The 18,023-nt window shown below is 41.7% G+C and overlaps 5 protein-coding genes across 6 annotated transcripts; 2 read left to right on the plus strand and 3 right to left on the minus strand.

Annotated features, from left to right (window-relative positions):
- Window positions 1-75: 75 nt before the first annotated feature.
- On the plus strand, window positions 76-1,264 carry polr2d (RNA polymerase II subunit D). Its single transcript, XM_047035587.1, has 4 exons — window positions 76-352; window positions 442-622; window positions 706-801; window positions 986-1,264. The coding sequence occupies exons 1-4, from the start codon at window positions 274-276 to the stop codon at window positions 1,062-1,064; spliced, it is 435 nt and encodes a 144-aa protein (XP_046891543.1). The 5' UTR covers window positions 76-273; the 3' UTR covers window positions 1,065-1,264.
- On the minus strand, window positions 1,066-2,045 carry LOC124477650 (dual specificity protein phosphatase 14-like). Its single transcript, XM_047035586.1, has one exon. It carries the CDS (start codon window positions 2,027-2,029, stop codon window positions 1,511-1,513), a length of 519 nt encoding a protein of 172 aa, XP_046891542.1. The 5' UTR covers window positions 2,030-2,045; the 3' UTR covers window positions 1,066-1,510.
- Window positions 1,984-5,045, plus strand: LOC124477648. Its single transcript, XM_047035583.1, has 2 exons — window positions 1,984-2,384; window positions 3,699-5,045. The coding sequence occupies exon 2, from the start codon at window positions 3,725-3,727 to the stop codon at window positions 4,778-4,780; it is 1,056 nt and encodes a 351-aa protein (XP_046891539.1). The 5' UTR covers window positions 1,984-2,384; window positions 3,699-3,724; the 3' UTR covers window positions 4,781-5,045.
- LOC124477647 (PHD finger protein 13-like) lies at window positions 3,709-9,210 on the minus strand. Of its 2 annotated transcripts, none has more exons than XM_047035582.1 (5): window positions 8,674-9,210; window positions 7,653-7,739; window positions 6,282-7,056; window positions 6,143-6,187; window positions 3,709-6,042 (listed from the first exon to the last, which is right to left on the minus strand). In XM_047035582.1, exons 1-5 carry the CDS (start codon window positions 8,683-8,685, stop codon window positions 5,822-5,824), a joined length of 1,140 nt encoding a protein of 379 aa, XP_046891538.1. In that variant the 5' UTR covers window positions 8,686-9,210; the 3' UTR covers window positions 3,709-5,821. The 2 variants fall into 2 exon arrangements, with proteins under 2 accessions (XP_046891538.1, XP_046891537.1); XM_047035581.1 differs by having other exon boundaries at window positions 3,709-6,045; window positions 8,674-9,209.
- A 496-nt stretch (window positions 9,211-9,706) lies between these two features.
- On the minus strand, window positions 9,707-16,678 carry abcf3 (ATP-binding cassette, sub-family F (GCN20), member 3). Its single transcript, XM_047036439.1, has 21 exons — window positions 16,583-16,678; window positions 15,749-15,896; window positions 15,546-15,622; window positions 15,363-15,418; window positions 15,123-15,220; window positions 14,845-14,967; window positions 14,481-14,747; window positions 14,073-14,153; window positions 13,768-13,827; window positions 13,624-13,680; window positions 13,465-13,487; window positions 13,298-13,353; window positions 13,010-13,210; window positions 12,183-12,259; window positions 12,050-12,094; window positions 11,794-11,926; window positions 11,514-11,602; window positions 11,333-11,424; window positions 11,058-11,190; window positions 10,861-10,948; window positions 9,707-10,764 (listed from the first exon to the last, which is right to left on the minus strand). Exons 1-21 carry the CDS (start codon window positions 16,653-16,655, stop codon window positions 10,606-10,608), a joined length of 2,136 nt encoding a protein of 711 aa, XP_046892395.1. The 5' UTR covers window positions 16,656-16,678; the 3' UTR covers window positions 9,707-10,605.
- Between the last annotated feature and the right edge of the window lie 1,345 nt (window positions 16,679-18,023).

Below are 18,023 nucleotides of genomic sequence, written 5' to 3' on the forward strand. Positions count from 1 at the left end.
GGACACTAAACATTTAAGGTTAACTTGTCATCCTGACGATAGGTGTCGTTGCAATAACAGACGTATCCTTTTCTCAGAAAGACAAAATATGTTACGTCATGTCCGTTCGTGCATTTTGGATCGCGAAACGCTAGAGTATTTGTTGCTCATCAATGTTAACTAATACGATACACAGTGATTAACCCGTTTTGGCTTGGGTTTGTTGAGTTGTTCTATTTTGGGGGATTGCATCAGCAGCAGGCGAGTCGTCATTGCAACTACAGACAAATCACAATGGCATCGGGAGGTGGTTCAACAACAATGCATGTTGGTGATATTGAGGAGGATGCATCCCAATTACTTTTCCCAAAGGGTTGGTAACTAACTAGGCTGTATGTTATCTCGATTTTTGAAAGTATCGATGTGGGCAGTAAACCCTCATGGATTTAATTAACTTTACAGAATTTGAGAATGCAGAGACACTCCTCAACTCCGAGGTGCACATGCTCTTGGAGCATCGTAAGCAGCAGAACGAGAGCGCTGAGGACGAACAAGAGCTTTCAGAGGTTTTTATGAAGACGCTCAACTACACTGCACGTTTTAGCCGATTTAAAAACAGAGAAACGATAGCTAGTGTGCGCAGGTGAGTAAAGCTGATTAACTAATACTTACAGTGTTAATAAAACTGTTAGCAAGTATGAACATTTTCTTTCCCATATTGGGTAGCTTACTTTTACAGAAGAAGCTGCATAAATTTGAGCTGGCAAGTTTGGCCAATCTATGTCCTGAAGCAGCAGAGGAAGCAAAAGCCCTCATACCAAGGTTGGTCCTGTTAACTTGATTATTTAAAAGCAATGATATATCTCTTGCCAATTATTTCCCCAACCACCTGGATTGGTGATGTCACCACTTAGTTGGACACTGACCATTTGACTACATGTATGTATATAATTACAGACAATTACACCACAAAACACAGTTGACTAAATGTTGCTTTTGATTGTAGTCTCGAGGGACGTTTTGAAGATGAGGAGCTGCAGCAGATTCTGGATGACATTCAGACAAAAAGAAGTTTTCAATACTGAATAGGGAACACTCGATGGGCCCATTGTGTTTAATTGAGTGAAACACTGAACATCTTACAAGAACACTGATCATTTTACCGTGCTGATGTTCCTCCATTTGAGACTTAGAATTTAGTGGTGAACGAAAACAAATACAGCTGATTGAGATGAGAGAAACATTCCTGTAAATAATTAACAAATAAACCTCTGAAATGCCTTTTGAAAAAGCATTTTTTGTTTTGTTTCAAATAGTAACAACTTTGTTCTAATTAACTTTGCACTACATCTGTTCTCTGCTTTATGAAATGTCCTATAATGACAATCATGGCATGAATGTTGTTAGTGACAAAGTTCAGTTAGTGTATGAATATGGCAAAATGTTGGAAGTGTGTAGGTCAACCAAGAAGAAATAAATCAAAACACCCCATAAATCTGACAACTTATAATAATCACAGACATAGTATTTGTCAAACATTCAAGCAGTATGCAGAGTTCTCTTCATTGTCAAGGGCCTCTGGGAATACCCCACAAGGTGTGGCTACCATCCTCACTGTGTTTTTCCCATGAAGATCTCTCTCATATTCCATCAGCTGACGCCAAAATCCAGCATTGGGACGAATGTGAGGCCTGTTCTCTAGAACCCATTCATGGGCCTGACGTAGACTGACCCCTTTGTGCTTCATGAGGTAAGCCATGATAAGGGCAGGAGACCGGCTCCTGCCAGCAGAACAGTGTACCAATGTGTTTCCTGAATGGTTGTTATGGATGGACTCGGCTACATATTCAAAGTAGTGTCTCAATGGGGCATGAGGTTGATCCTGGACAGGCACATGAAGGACCTCCACACCTTTGTAATTGGGATACACCATAAGCTCTGCTGTGGCATTTATTATCAGAGTTATGTTCCTGTTGGTGATCAGTGTTCGCTTCTGAGCAGCATCCACACCGCTCAGATAGAGAGAAGGTGTTATCTGGGAGACCGACATGAGGCATGGACAACAAGCTGCATGAAGTAAACCGTAAATGATTTCAAAACTGGGTGCGAACAAGGGTCAATAATATTAGAAAGTGTACTCCCCCCACCCACTTGGGGGGACCAAATAATGTTCATAACTATAACACGAACTACCGGGTTACCCCCTGGACATGTTAGGGCATGTTCTACAGAGTCGCACCGAAACTAGTCGATCTGACGTATCATGTGGGAGTGAGTCATTGTTTTCTTTATTACAGTCGGCTAACCTAGTTCAGTAGTCTACTACGGTACGGCACGACACAATAACAACACGACATTAAGTGTAGGCTACGGACCAAGACAGCATTCGATTAAACACAGCACGGGTAAGTGTGACTGGGATTTAAACTTAAGTCTGTTTATGATCCGTGAACATCCAAGAATGACAAAAATGATCTGAAACTGTTCTGGCTACTGCGTGTCACGTAGGCTACCGTTAACATGAGTAAATTGGGGTTTGTTTGGGGTGGGATTTATTTTCGGACTTTAGAAGACATGACATGCATCCCGATCGTAATCAATGTTACGAACATTACAAACATTTAAAATAATCAAAACATTACATACCTGAAAAACTCAAACTAGTCGACACAGAATTATTGAGAAGGGTTAAGTTTCGATTTCTACTTCACTGGAAATTATTAGACGTAGTCACAGGAGGACGCCATATCACCAGCAGGAACTACGTTGTAAGGGGAGGTCACGGATTGGTGGGTGTTGGAAACAGGCAAAACACTAACCCAATAGTCTTCGGATATGGAAGTGCATTAATAAGTGTGTTTTTTGGGGGTTTCTTATTTCATCATTACCTTTATAAGAATTATTTAAAAATCCATAGTCCATAAAAAAAATGCTGAAGATTAAGAGAGAGTGACATTTTGCGCTGCTCGTCTGGATGGGCAGGTAAGAGTAAACTGTGCCTGACAGTTGGGCACATGAACTGACTTGTGTGACTCTCTTAAGCCTCTGTTGGAAATGGCTGTATATAGCCACAAACGTGCTCTGAGGCTATTATTGCACTACGCACATGGAACTCCAGAAGCTCCCCTTGATGGGTAGTGTGAGATGTCAGACTCACATGCTGGGATCTACTCCCTGCCAGGGAATTATTAAATCTACACTGAATGTCCAGGAGTAATGTCCCCATAAAATGTATCACCGCTGAGGTAAACGCTTAGATGTACTTTAAAGCTTAGTTTCAGCTGTATCATTATGAGATCAGAGCCTCTATGAAGGTGTGTGGCCTGACCCAATTGAAGAGGGGAAAACAACACCTTTCAATCAGCATGTATTGGCTCCACTTCAGATGAGACATTTACCCTTGCACCATCTGCATGGTCCCATTCACAGAATAAAGTAGGGGGGACGAACATGGACCAAAGAGATTACACATCAGAAAGAGTGACAAAAAAAGATTGAGTGAGAAAGTCCAATAGAAGGATCACATGTGTGCACTGATACCTTGAAGACAAGCCAACATAAAGTAAATCAATGGAGTAAATCACACCAGCACATTTAGTTATCTTTATCAGCAGCTTGATGGTCATTTTCATCCCTAAACAATGCATTTTACAACCAAAGTTGTGAATACGTTCCTTTCTATGTATTTCACCCACAAATGCTGATTCTTTATTTTTCAGAATCCTTATCTTTTCTTTCATCGGAAATGTTACCCACCGGTATAGAACAGAAGAGCTCCCATTCTCACCAGGAAGCTCCTGTCTCAAAGAGAAGAACACCAAGACAGAGAGATGTCAACACCTCACCAACGGCATCTGGAGCCTCAGGTGACTCAAAGCAGTCAGCCCCTGGGAGAACCAAACCCCCAGGTAAGATTGTTGCCAAGAAGATTCCTGAAGTGAGATACCCCATCATCACAGAAAAGAAAAAAGAAGCACAAATGCATGTCAAGACCAAGACCACTCAAGATAAGGCGAGACCCTTGGTCCATCTTCCCAGGCCTGAGATTGTATCTCTGAGTAAGAAGATTGAGGGAGACGTTGTTAATGCAGTGGAGGTTCACACTCGTGGCCAAAGGGAAAATCCCAGCTGGTTTGAATGGCGTCACAACCGAATCACAGCATCCACAGCTCACCGCATCTCCCACAGTCGTTTTGTGAATGGGAAGAGTCCAACCCCGGCTGCATCCTACCTGGCGGCTATCACAGGAGAGGGCCCAAATGTGAAGACTCGGGCCATGAGCTGGGGCATCGAGAGGGAGGCTGAGGCTGTCCGCCACTATCAAAGCTTGAAAAGCAAAGCTTTGGGGAGACCAGTGCAGGTGCAGGAGTGTGGTCTGTTTATAGACTCACAACGTCCCTGGTTGGCTGCCAGTCCTGATGGGATTGTGCAAGAGTTGGATGGTAAGCGCCTGCTTTGTCTGGAAGTCAAATGTCCATATAAGCACCGTCAAAATACAGTAGCCCAGGCTTGCAAGGAGGATAAGACCTTCTGTCTAGAGATCCAAGAAGGAATGGGTTATTGTCTAAAACCCAAGCACAGCTATTACACTCAGATTCAGTGTCAGATGGCTGTTACAGGGTTGCATCAGGCCGATCTTGTAGTCTTCACCTTGGAAGAGACTGCCATTGTACCTGTGGCTTATGATCCTGTGTTCTGGGAGACCACGGTAGCTAAGTTGGAGCTCTTCTACAAAGACGGAGTGCTGCCCTACGCCAGAGAGAAAGGATTAGACATCCCAGCTGTGAAGCCTGAAGAGTAGAACCCGGTTCCAAAATGACCACGCCAATTTAACAGCTCCGAGTAACTGAAAAAAAGTGTAAATGCTTTAGTGGTGGACAACGTGCCCATTTCCTGAATTTAAGATTTTGATTTTGAGGCTGGAACACAAAAACAGCCATGTGTTGTTGAATGGGTCTCAACAACCGGTTATCTGCTTTATTCTTGCAATAAAACAAGACACAAGACTGAAAATGCTGTCAAGTCATTTGTATAATATCAATGTGAATAAATCATATTATAAATCATATATTTTTTACTAGTATTATCTTCATTAACTTTTCCCCCATCAATCCCTTCCATGCCAATGACCTGTCACTGCAAATAATCTCCCCATATAAAAAACGGTGAAAATATTTGCCTTCATCTAACCAAAGGTCACATAAACGACTTTACAAACAATTATTTACATAATTTGCAGTTACGATCATATGTACATTAAAGTCAATCACTCAGCAGAGCATAATATAAAACATAAGTGAGGAACTAAAAATAGAGGAAACATGTTACAATGGTTCCAAAGTGTAACCCAATAATTGCCATCTGATATATAATAAAAGAGAGGAGAAAAAAACTGCCCTGAGAAACATCATTAAACTTGGGACCCGGGATATAGTAGGAGGTGAATTGAAGCAAGCCCTTGAGAAAGTGTTCTCTATAAGATGCAAATAAAGATGGGTGTGTCTAGACCATGTTATATGCATGTGAACGCAAAAAGTTTTTGAACAATAACACCTGTAAACCTTAAACATCCTTCTGTCATGACTGCTCTCACATCACTCCCATCTTCGTTATTGTACGTAAATGTGTAGTTTTACCGTAAACAGTGACCAATTCCCAATTCTATTTATGGTTGTTTTTGTTAATGACGTTGGTGTCAGTACAAAGAATACTTGTGCTGAACATGACAGGTGTGTGACAGGCCTTTGTTCATTCCCTTCCACCCATGTCTGTATTTTCCAGTCCTAGAGAGCTTGATGGCCATGTGTCTTGACGGATGTGGGGAGTTGGTGCAGCTCCGCATTTAGTCGCTGAAGCGTTTTCGGGGGCGAATGCGAGCCCTGTTGGACCGGCGGATATTCTGCTTAGAGTCACGACAGGGCTGGCAGACGAACACCTCGGGAACATGAGTACGGCGTATTTTTGCACAGGACAAGTGCACCCAGGTCCCACACTCACTGCATTCAATCATGGGTCGTCCCGCGAACGGCTTCAAACAGAAACAAGTTATCAGGTCCCAGGAGTCTTCTGAGGACAGATAAACAAGAGGGGTGATTAATGATGATTCTCAAAATTCTCCTAAACACAATGATTAAAAAGCGGATCAAAAATGAACTCAACATACCTTCCTTTTTGCTGTTATTTCCAGATGCATCTTCTTTGACAAACACTGCGATACAAATGAGACAAACATAAATAATTAGCATAGTGAAATGCACAATTACAGTTGGAGGCAATCTGAGGGTATGGAGAGAGACACAGACCTGAGCGGGTAAGTCTGTTGCAGTCCCCATTTTGAGGATCCTGCTCTGTGTCACTGCCACACTGGTATGGGCTGCTGCCATCCATGTCAGTATAGTACCCAGTCTCCTGGTCATCAGGAAGTTGCTTGTCCATAACCATACATAGGACACTGGCGTTCTCCAATCCATTTTCATTATCCTCCAGGCTCTTCCTCTCCTCCTCATTCCCTCCAACCTTCTCATTTCTCTTCTTCTCTGGCCCCTGTTCTCCTTCTTCCTGTGGATTAGCCTTCAATTTTGATGTCTCAATTTGGTCTGCCATGGTCAGATCAACAGGTTCCCTTTTCACTTCCTTAGGGCCACATCCTCTCATCTGAAGTTCAGCATTGCTCTTTTCAGATGCACCTTTAAAGCTCTGCATCTCTTTTGCTCCTGTCTGGTCATTTTTACTATGACTTGAGACAGCGTTGCTGGATTTGGCCTCAGGGCTGGCTTGGACCTCTAGCAGTATGCCTGGTTTTTCACGATTCTCTGGCGAGGCTTGGTTAGGAAACAAAAGATCTAATGGAGTTTTTTGGGACTTCTTCACCCCTCCTGAATCACATCCTTTTGTTTTTTTCTCCCTTTGACCGGTCAACTTCTTGTCGGACTTCCTCTTCTTCACCTTCTCATCCTTTTCTTTCTGGAGTTTGGAAGGGTTGCCATCTGTACTTGAGGATGAGAGGTGTGTCCATGAACTATGGTTAGTGCTGTGCGTGCCGCTGTCCCTTGGTCCACCCTCATCACAGCACCATTCCTGTAAGGGCATACACCAAATGGTATTTGTAGGGTTGAATTAGGATATATTATAATTCAGTAATGATTACAGTATGCAGTGATAACTTGTTGCCGAGAATACCACACAGAAAACAAATGGTAGTTCTGGTTTCAAATGTCATAATTGATGATTTAATGTCAGTTTTGATATGGAGCCAGAATAATATTCAATCCCATAAATATACACAAGTGTAATTATTAAATTCCATCAAATGTAGGGGATTACTTAAATACTCAAACTATAATCCAAATGTAGCTATTAAATGAAGGGTTGGTCAAGGTTCCTTGAGGTTAAATAATCATAATATATGGATTCTGGGATCTCACTACTGTTATTCTGGAGTTATGACGTCTCCACAATGCTACCTGCAACAGTTATGTTTACTCAATAAAAAACAAAAATAAACTACTGTTGTAGTTCTACACTACTGTGTAGGCCTAAATATTTTTGTTAACTGTGTAAAATCATCTGACTATTTGACGTCATAAAACACAATAAAGTTACTTTAAGACAACGATGTTTAATCAATTCAATATGGTGAAAAACTGCGTTAGTCTTAATGTATTTTTGTTTACCTTCGTTGGGTATGGGATATACCCGGCATAAGCCAACACAAAGGTGCAAAACTGATTGAAGTCTTCAACAGTCCGTTGTCTTTTTCGCTGTAAAAAAAATACATACAAAATACAGTGATTACAGGTCACATGATTGGTCATCTAGATTTTACTTGCGTACGGTAGGCGACAAGCTCTTCATCTCTGAAAGCCTATTGTCTGAACATGCATGAAGTGTCGAAGCGCGGGAGACGCTGTCAGATCCGACTTACTGTAGCCCACCAGTTCGGTAAACAACATAGTGGCCAAGAGAGTAGTTATGTAACATACAAAAAATTCGTAATAAGATTCACAACATCATTGTGATACCGTTCTAATGACCGACCAACCTAATGTGTAGCTCAGAATAGTCGAGTCAAGCAGGCTATACTCTACCACGACGATCAAGTTAGGAGTGTAGCGTTTTGACTGCCAGTCCATTGTGAAAGAAAATTATCTTAGTTGTGACACTAAAGATTATATGAAGTTTGTGTCAAAATTATGAAAAAATGACTGGAAGGCTGTCGGCTATAGCGTATAAAAAGAAGGATCAAAAGATGACGATGGCATGGCACACGATCGTCGTTGTATCCAACAGTAGTCCTATCTGCAACTGAAATATGTTTGACTAAAATGCTGCTGGGACTAAAAAGCTTGCATTGTGCTTCAAGGTACCATATAAAGTTCATTCATTAGGCTAAGCTTTGAAAAATAATCAATTTGGACACCATTCTATCGACGTATGCAGGCATTAAAGTTTTGCCAAGCGCTCATCAACACACACGTTGCAAACTGGGCACGCAAATGTTATCGTCACTAACATAGAAAATGTTAATCAGTTATCAATGTGTCAGTCATTACCCTGTTACAGACATACTTTTGCGAAAATATCGAATCGACCATTAGCTAGCACAATCCACACGCCCGGACAATGCTACCCGGAACCTTGCAAGCTGTCATTGTTAAAAGGAAATATAATTTAACTGAATGTTGATGCACATACCTCAGTTGACATCGTCCTCCGATACAATTTACTTAATTGCAGGCAATATTATGAGGTTGTATGTCTTTTTCGTCCTTCGTTTGCCTGATCTTGTTGCCAGATGATGATAATCGATGATAGGGCAGGTCCTTCAATCCAGATACATTCGCGGTTCGCTCTGCTCTTGTCTAATACCTCGGCAGTAGTTGACAGTTCAATCCCGCAAGTAAATTAGTTTGATATTGAAACACAGTGGAGCTCCAACCGGTCTAGAAAAGCCTATTCATTCACACGGATCGTGTGCTTACTTGCGCCCTGTCGAAACAGTCTGTTGTCAGCAACTCGGATGCAAAATGAGTCCACAACCAGTTAAATGCAAATCGTATACTGAAGGCCTGCAATAGTCGAAGAACACATCGAAAAAACAAAGTAAGTTTACCCACTGTCTCATTCATGTGAAGCAAACTGTCCTGTACCTTGACAGACCGAAAAGTACACTTCAGTGCGGGAGATCACGGAATGACCTACCAAATTCTATCAGTGATGTCACCGCGGTGGGCAGGATGGGACCTCAACTACGGACAGGGTGATTTTTTTTCATTCTGTGGTCTGAACAAATGCTATCATCGGAAACAAATATTTCAGAGATGGTTAACAACTACTAGATTTCATATTTTCAAAGTCTTAATTGCCACGAAACTAACACGGCACCCTTTAAAAAATGTCTGGGGTTAGGAACACCCCAGTCAAGGAAGATGGTGTCCATTCATCAGCTGCTGGCAATGGTGGTGGTGGTGGTGGTGGGGGGGGGGGGGGGGGGGGGGGGGGGGGGGGGGGGGGGGGGGGGCATTACGCCCGCGAAAACTATACAAGACAACAATTCGTGGCTGCTGTGTTTAGAAGTAGGTTATCGAGTCATAGCCTAATCAGACCCAGGCGGCTGAATGAAAGATGGGAGTGATGGTTGAAAGCCACGATAGCCGATTTAAAGATCTTAAACAGGTGTTGTTGACTAATACTGCTGGGATTGTATTTGCAATCATGTGAGAAAGTAATAAAGGCCATTTTGATCGAAATGTTTTTTTATTAGCATGGAGTTATGAATTCTTACGTTTTTAACAGCTATTTATAAGTTATATATACCATTCAAATGGGTAAATGTATGCTTTTATTATAAGAATTAACTATTTTTATAGTAAACCACTACCTTTGCTGGTGGGAGATGCCCCGACAGCCCCCGCACACACACAAATAACCTTGTCTTGATGCTTAGTTTTCCTATGTTGACAATCATGGATATGCAATTGTTCCTCTGGTTAAATAAACTCCTCTTCTCACTTAATTTGTGCTGGATGAGTTTATATGCAAACAAAACGTTTGTCAATTTTCTCTCTCTCTCGAGCATATACAACACACACACACCATGCATTCTTCAGGATGGATTAAGAAATAAATACACGTTTTCAGATGTACATATGTCCCTTGATACTGCAGAGATGAGGGTTGCTTTGCCAAGATAGTTGCACATATGGGTGTACAAAGAAGGGTTAGCCCTGACGATCACAGGATGAAGTATCCTCTCCAAGTCTACCAAATTAGCGTGAAGGTGAGTAGAGAAGTCTGGACCCGGAGGGCAAAAGAGCACTTGATTTAGATCCCAGTACATCAGGTGGGTAGAGTTTGCACTGTACACTTTAGGACACCAGGCAGAATATTGCTCAGGACCCAGACCTTGTTAGGAGCCAGCTAAATTGAGTGTGCTCAAACAAAGACTATGCGATGGGAAACAGAGGATTGCTGGGTGGCACCAGTCAGACACAGTTCCCCCTCCTGAGGGACGCTGAGAGGGAGGCAGTTTGGGGTGTGATAGGTTTCTTTAGGTTGTGGTGGATATCCATTGGCAACTTGGCATGTCGGTCATTGGCATGTTGTTGGTGAGTTGCTTGGTGCTTCTCACAGGTATCCCTCCTTGCGGAATTGTTCCGTAAGGATATCTCGGTATTCGTCGAAGCCCCCTTCGATTCGCCGCACTTTCCCTCCCTCACAGACCCACAGCTCTCTACACACCAACCGGATTAAACGCTCGTCGTGAGAGACTAACACCACGCCGCCCTGGCAGGAGAAAGAGAACATTGACTCGATCCAAAAATATGCTTCAGAATATCAGATCATCAACTATTTTAGTTTAGTAGCTGCATATTTACTTACTTTGAATTTATTGAGAGCCTTTGCCAGAGCCTCAATAGTTTCCATATCCAGATGATTGGTCGGCTCGTCAAGGATATAAAAGTTTGGGCTGTGAGAGAAACAGTTACACAAAAAGTGTACAAATTAATCAGGATGGATTCATCTTGTAAAATAAATACGTATAACATAAAAATAATGAAATAAAAATGTCAATATACCATGGCATCGTCATCTGGGCAAATGCCACTCGGCTCTTCTGTCCTCCTGACAGGCTGGCTACAGGGCGCGTGGCGAGCTCTCCTGTGATCCCATATCCACCAAGCTGGTGCCGATACTCCTCCTCATTTCGACCTGAGGAAGCAGGACAAAGTGACAGTGGTTACAATGGAAAGGCAGGCCAGCCATCTCATCTCAGTCATTGTTAGGAAATCTATGAACATGAGCCTATGGCACACGGCTGTAAAATAAAAGCAGCTATGTGCTTAAGTGGTACCTGGGAATTTGTTGAGTAACAGCTCCACAGAACACACATTGAGGTCCAGCTGATCCACGTGATGTTGACTGAAGTAACCTATCTTCAGGTTCCTGACCAAGACAGAATTACATTGCCATTAACCACAAGCATACAAAAACCTAACAGGATACCCTTAGCCTAGAGATACAATGGGTCTTACCGGTGAGCCTGTCTGATCCCTCCGACGGGCGTCAGTTCCCCCATCAATAGCTTGAGCATGGTAGATTTGCCTGCCCCATTCTCACCCACCTGAAAGTTCAAACTCAAAGTTTCAGTGAACAAAGAACATTGGGTCTCCAATGAAAAGCTCCCTACCAATTCAGTGGCACAAGTGAGGTTATCAAAAGGTAAAGTATATAGATTTAGGAATTTTAGACTTTGTGCTACTTGGAAAAGAAGAAGAAAAGAACTCCCGACAGGTTTGGAATGTGGACGCTTACAATGCAGATCCGGGACTCTAGGTCTGCAGAGACACACAGCCCTGTGAACAGGCGATGATCAGGGTTGTAATAGAACTCCACTTCATCTAACTGAAGGATAGGAGGGGACAACTTCTCAAAATTGTCGGGGAACCTGAGATATGAGCGGACACACGGTTACAAAACAATAAGTACATTGAAAACAGAGACGAAATTACTGTTAAATGTGAATTTTGAAACCCCTGTAATGGAATAACACAGGGTCAAAGTCTCTCACCGTAAAGTAACTTCTGTCTCCTTTTCAAGAGGTTTTAGTTCGGGGCTGTGGGACAAAATGGAGAGTGGTCAAAGAAACACAGAATTAAAGAATGGAAAGGATGATTAAAAACAATAAAAAGGCACATACTTACAGTTTCTCCAAGAGCTTTAATTTGCTCTGCACTTGTGCAGCTCTGTTTGCATTATACCTAAACCTGTCAATGAACACCTGGGATTCAGAGGAGAAACGAACACCATTTAGATTGACATTTTGACTGACATATACCGTTGTCATTTTAGGTAAACATTTTGATAACTTTGTCAAGTAAGTAAGACTTTATTTATATAGCATTTCATACAAGAATTGTAGCTCAAGGTGCTTTACATAAAACCAATAAAAACAATACAAGTGACAAAAGTAATGATTAAAATAGCAAATCTAAAAAAACAATAATATATCTAATAAAAGTAGTAAAACCCTTTTGGAGATAAAATTACTTAAATGCTTTGGTAAAAAGGTAGGTTTTAAGTTGTCTTAAAAATGTCTAGCGTGTTTGCTTCCCTTATATTTATGGGTAATTTGTTCCATAGTTTTGGGGCGTAATTGACAAAGGCCGAATCACCAATCTTCTTATGACTGCTTCTGGTGACCTCTAATAGGCCTGTATTTGATGATTGCAGTGTTCTAGCTGGTGTGTAGTTTATAAGGTAGTTAGCAATGTAGCTAGGTCCTTGTGCGTGTAGAGCTTTGTATGTGAGGAAAAGGACCTTAAAGTAAATTCTGAAGGTAACAGGGAGCCAGTGTAAAGTGGCTAGGACAGGACTAATTTGTTCTCTCCTTTTAGTTAATAATCTAGCTGAGGAATTTTGAATGAGCTGTATTCTTTCAGTGGTTTTCTTGGTAAGGTCAAGGTGTTAAAGAATTTGTACAAATCCCCTATGTGTAGATGTGAATGAGAGAGCAAGTCTGGTTTTCTACCTGAATGTGATCTCTGTACTGTAGCTGGGCGTCATACTCCCTCTGCTGGCTCTTCAGACGATCCTCTTTGGTCTTGACAAAGTTCTCGTAGTCACCGCGATAACTCTCCAGCCTCTGGGAGTGGAGGTGGATGATGTCCGTGACCACAGCATTCAAGAAGTTGCGGTCGTGGGACACGACCAGGATTGTTGATTGCCAAGTCTGATGGAGGATGGCAAAAGAGAAAGTGAAATACAGATCCATAAATGCACAGAACAATATTCAGTGTTAGTAGCAATTAGGACCAACCTGCAGGTAGTTCTCAAGCCAGAGAATGGCTCTGACGTCCAACATGTTGGTGGGCTCTGAGAGAGAAAGGAAGAGAGGGGAAATGAGAGAGAGATTGTTAGTACATTTTAACTGACTTTTTAATCACCTTGATATTGAATTGTACTCAGAAAAGGTTTATTACTTACCATCGAGTAACAAAAGATCAGGCCTAAAAATGTCAGGAAAAATACACCAGTTACTTATAGATTAATGTTTAAGTAAAGAACTGGGCCTTCAAGAGCATGTAAACAATATATTAATTCCAAAGTTGAGTTATTTCCTTAGAGATGACAAAAAAAACTCACCGGGCAAAGAGAGCACTGGCCAGAGCTAATCTCATCCTCCATCCTCCTGAGAACTCCCTGATGAGAAAATGAATGCATACCTGTTACTCTCACATTCAAAGACAACCCTCAGACCAACTTAAGGAAAAGCGACTGGACACCTACTTTGTTGTCTGCTGTTGCATCTTAGCTGAAAACCCAAGACCTGCCAGGATGACTGACGCTCTGGAGGAATACAGATATAGAATTAAGCAATAAGCCCCAAGAGGCCGTGGTTTACGCTGATTTTAGAACAGGTAAGGGGAGTTGTTAGGCACGACGCGAAGCTGGATTTTACAACGGCATGGAACGCGATATAGCCAATCACAATCAAGGATGGGAACAACCAGTTTTAGAAAGAGAAGTATTTGCATAATGACAAAAATTATTTGTATCTTTAAAAGGTGGTTGGTATGGTTTTTCTGTTTTACCTGGCAGGTGCCTTGTCTGCTTCAATCTCTTCCAGTTTGGCATAGATCTCTGTCAGCCGAACACTCTCCAATCCATCAGCACTGCAACAGGAGAAGCAACAGGGGAAACAACAAGTTAACAGTTTGGGACTAAAAGTTTTCTCAAAGTGTTCCATTTAATCTGCTTTGTCTTTTGTTACACATTCAATCTTTGTCACAGGGTCATCTTAGAACAGTTTTTTACAGTTTTCAACAATAGATTGTTCTAGAATGTACAGGTGCTTGGCAACTATTGGTGCCCTCTAGTGGAATAGAGACGGTAATCAGAAAACATTTGCTGAGCATTGACCTTAGTTTCTGTGCACTTTTAATAACAGGCTATAGCAGTGGAATGTGTTCTTAATGCATTTCTGTCCATGTGTAACTTACACTCCGTTGGCAATCCGGGCATTGAGGAGGCGTTCCTCTTTTAGAAGCCCCTCCCTGACTGTGTCACTCTCTAACACACTCTGTAGGGCCACCGTCTCATCCCCAGCAACCTCCTGCTCCACATGAAGGATGGTGATGTGGGCAGGTACGCGCAAACTGCGACTGGCGAGCATCTTCAAGAGTGTGGTCTTCCCCAAGCCGTTGCGCCCAATGAGACCATAGCGACGCCCAGTGGCAAGAGACAGCTCTGCTCCTTGCAGCAAAGATCTGGAGCCACAGAAATGGGTTTTGTTAACTGTAAGAAATGCTTTCAAACCCCAAATGAAGTGTAGTTACTGCTGTACCAGATAAGAGTCTTACTCACCTCTCGCCAAATGAAACGTCAAAGTTCTCAATGCGAATGTCATAGCTTCTATTCTTTCCAGACATATCTACACGGTTTTCCTTCTTACTGCTAGCCTGACTAGCTGATGCTTCCTCTAGTACCCTGTGGAGAAAAAAAGAGAGCGAGTGAGATGTACAAAGACATCATTAGAGGGGTTTCATAAACAGTTTGATTCAACTTTGAATGTTCAAACAGGCTTGTTCCCTAGCTTGAAATAACGGTATATTATTTATTGGCAGTATTAAAACGAGACTCACAATGGGCTGACGGTTTTCTGTGAATCTCGTTCATTCCTCCTCACATGTTTTGCCTTCAGCTTGGCCTCAGCTTTCTCCAATTTCTTGGCATTCACAGTCTATATACACACACATTAGTGTATGTGTAAGTGTGTCCATCAGAGAGAGAGTACGGAAAAAAGTGTAATGGAAATGAAGGAAAATGACAAGTACGTAGTCAGCCCTATAAAATACAATACTGTCAAGGAGAAAACATATTACCGTGTTCTGGCTTCGCTTCATCATCCATATGCCTTGGACATCATTTGTAGCAGTTACTGAGGAGAAACAAGTGAAAATACTTCAATCTGAGGTTTTAAACAAGGGGTGAGTGCCTGGGATCAAATAATCAGAATTAGTTTAGCTTCTACATAAAAACCAGATACGAAAAGACAGGGATCTTACCACACTCAGCAGATATCTGAGACAACTGAACTGGGGCATTGAGCAATACCTGCTTCTGAGCAGCATGACAGTTATTCCTGATGAAGGGGGGGAAAGCCCAATATTAGCAAAGGCAGTTACGGTAATTACTTCAATAATTAGACTCGCGCTGTGAAAATATGATAAGGGAATTAACCAAGTATGCAGTTAACATTTGTACGTACAATTTAAGCGTGTTAAACATCTGAAGACAGATGTCTCTAATATCCTCCTCGTTTTTAAAGTCTGCGGAAACCCCCTGCAGTACCCCACCAATGGCATCAAACACCTCATCTTCATCCTCGAAATCAGGCCCTCCACAGTCCAGCACACCTGCAGTACAACACACAAAACAGAGAATGTTAACGCTTATAAAAACAACCACAGCTAATTTCTGCTAAATTGTTCACATTTAAATGGAATGCTGGTAGCTTTCTGATGTAACTTTAAAGAACAGGTATCAAATCGCTGTTGATGGCTCTAACTAAGTCATTGGTCAAGCAATGAATTTATGCCAGCTGATATGTCCATCTGAGGACAGCTAATCTCTAACAGTGAATGACAAATCACAATTCCAAATACATGGACGACAATAACTACCGATAGGTTGCTAAATAACACCAAACCTCCTTGACTAATGCGCAAGTATCGGTAAACTGGATGACAAGCTAGCCTCTATGCAGGTAGATGTCTATCTAAGGTAGACTGGGGGCCAGCAAATAACTGACCACTGGTATTGAATGAGCCTGGCTGTAAGTCGTGCTCATGAACCAAGCGACAGTCAATTAAGTAGTAAACCTATTGACTCCTCGTCCCTGAGATCAGCATGTACGCGGTACACCGGAGGCAGTCAGGGTAACCAAAACGTAGTTCACTATCGTCATAGATAATTTAGCGTGCTATTAGCAAGCTAATTCACGTGGTGAATCAAATGAGGACGTTGATCATTCATTTCACGATAGACATTTTCAAAGTCTAGGAGACTGACTGGGGATCATCTGACATTCTCTAACTCTTACCCGTAATATAGTCGAACACTTCAGTGTCAATTTCGGGAAACTCGCTCTTCAGAATATCCACGTATGTCGCCATGATACACCGGTCCTGATCATGCACCGCGCATGTGCTTTGATCAGGGACTTCCTTCCTCCGTAGCGGAGAGAGACGTTTTCATGAACGAGGTATCATGGGTATTGTAGTGTTATTGTGTAGTCTCTGTTGGTCAAACATGGTGACAGGTGGAAATGGGCCAAACCAAAGGGTTAGTGGTGCTGTAAGACCAGTTCAGATCAGTGACAGATTTGTAAGCTACCTCAAAACAGAAAGCAAATGATCCTAAAGTAAGGCCGTATGTGTGACTTTCATGGTTTTCTGCAGCAATTTACATCCCGGTGTTACGGAGATTTCAGTTCCCCTGTTCCCCCTTCATTGAGCGTGTGCAAAATCATGACTCTCTTGTTGCTTGGTTGAGCTGAATGTGATTTAACATGATCACGGGTGTTTATAGTGTACTATACTTATTTTCCATGTGCATAAGGTACATTTCTCTATGTTGGTTAGTTAATTTGCACTCAAATACAGGCTTTAAAATATAGTAAATTGTATTGCTCAGTCAGTCCCTGTTTTCGGAGTCCGTTGACAGCTAGTGCAAATCCGTCTAGTGTAGCCTAAAGTAGTAGCACTACTGTGATTTACAGTACTAAGGCATCCCAATTTGAACAGAAAATGCCTTCGTGAGCATTGTCTTGTTTGGAACATGTTTATTTTTTAGTTTATTGTATACATTTTTTTATTGTGTGTGTGTCGTTTTTAACACACAACCTTACGTTTTGTTGCAGGCACAAGTCGGTGTTATAATTTTAGGAAACTCTATTAAGGACCCTTTAGGAAAAAAGTTTACAAAGGTTTAACAAATATTTTAGAAAAAAAGTTTGCATCATGAGTACTTGATGAGGACTCTACTCTGTATTATGCAGAAAGGCTTCTTGTTTCCCTATCCCTCTCTCCTATTATATCCTTTCACTTCACATGTGAAAAAAAGGTTGAAACAATAATTTCGATTTTCTTTAGAAAAAATTGTTTTGAAAGGTTGAAACAATATTTTTGGGAAAAAAGTTTTGAAGGTTTGAAACAATATTTTCAAAAAAGTTAAAAAAAAAAAAAGTTTGCATCATTGATTAAGTCTATACTACTGTATTCTATTTTACTCTGCTCTGGTTCCCCCCCTGTATATTACAGTCTGGCCATTTATAAAGCAATAACTGATGCTGGTGATGTATGTTACTGCGATCAATATGTATAACAAGTTTCATCTATACCAGTCTTTTACACTGAGAACACAGGGGGAACAGATTTTCCTGGAGGCCCCAGGAAAGCGATTCACCATATAACGGTCTGACCACTCAGAAAGCAATACAGTGATGCTGGTGATGTATGTTACTGTGATCATTATTTATAAGA

This window comes from Hypomesus transpacificus, chromosome 15, assembly GCF_021917145.1.
Source record: "Hypomesus transpacificus isolate Combined female chromosome 15, fHypTra1, whole genome shotgun sequence".
NCBI classification, from domain to species: Eukaryota; Metazoa; Chordata; class Actinopteri; order Osmeriformes; family Osmeridae; genus Hypomesus; species Hypomesus transpacificus.

Excerpts from the sequence above, each read along its gene's own strand:
- LOC124477650 (XM_047035586.1), bottom strand. The coding sequence starts at position 2,029 with ATGTCGGTCTCCCAGATAACACCTTCTCTCTATCTGAGCGGTGTGGAT.
- LOC124477647 (XM_047035581.1), bottom strand. Across the intron at positions 6,188-6,281 it reads CAACAGACTTACCCGCTCAG|TGTTTGTCAAAGAAGATGCA; the intron begins GTCTGTGTCTCT and ends TTTGTATCGCAG. Across the intron at positions 6,046-6,142 it reads AAATAACAGCAAAAAGGAAG|AAGACTCCTGGGACCTGATA; the intron begins GTATGTTGAGTT and ends ATCTGTCCTCAG.
- LOC124477648 (XM_047035583.1), top strand. The coding sequence starts at position 3,725 with ATGTTACCCACCGGTATAGAACAGAAGAGCTCCCATTCTCACCAGGAA.
- polr2d (XM_047035587.1), top strand. The coding sequence starts at position 274 with ATGGCATCGGGAGGTGGTTCAACAACAATGCATGTTGGTGATATTGAG. Across the intron at positions 623-705 it reads ACGATAGCTAGTGTGCGCAG|CTTACTTTTACAGAAGAAGC; the intron begins GTGAGTAAAGCT and ends CATATTGGGTAG. Across the intron at positions 802-985 it reads GCAAAAGCCCTCATACCAAG|TCTCGAGGGACGTTTTGAAG; the intron begins GTTGGTCCTGTT and ends TTTTGATTGTAG.
- abcf3 (XM_047036439.1), bottom strand. The coding sequence starts at position 16,655 with ATGGCGACATACGTGGATATTCTGAAGAGCGAGTTTCCCGAAATTGAC. Across the intron at positions 15,419-15,545 it reads TCAGATATCTGCTGAGTGTG|TAACTGCTACAAATGATGTC; the intron begins GTAAGATCCCTG and ends GTTTCTCCTCAG. Across the intron at positions 12,095-12,182 it reads TTAAAGCTCTTGGAGAAACT|CCCCGAACTAAAACCTCTTG; the intron begins GTAAGTATGTGC and ends TTTGTCCCACAG.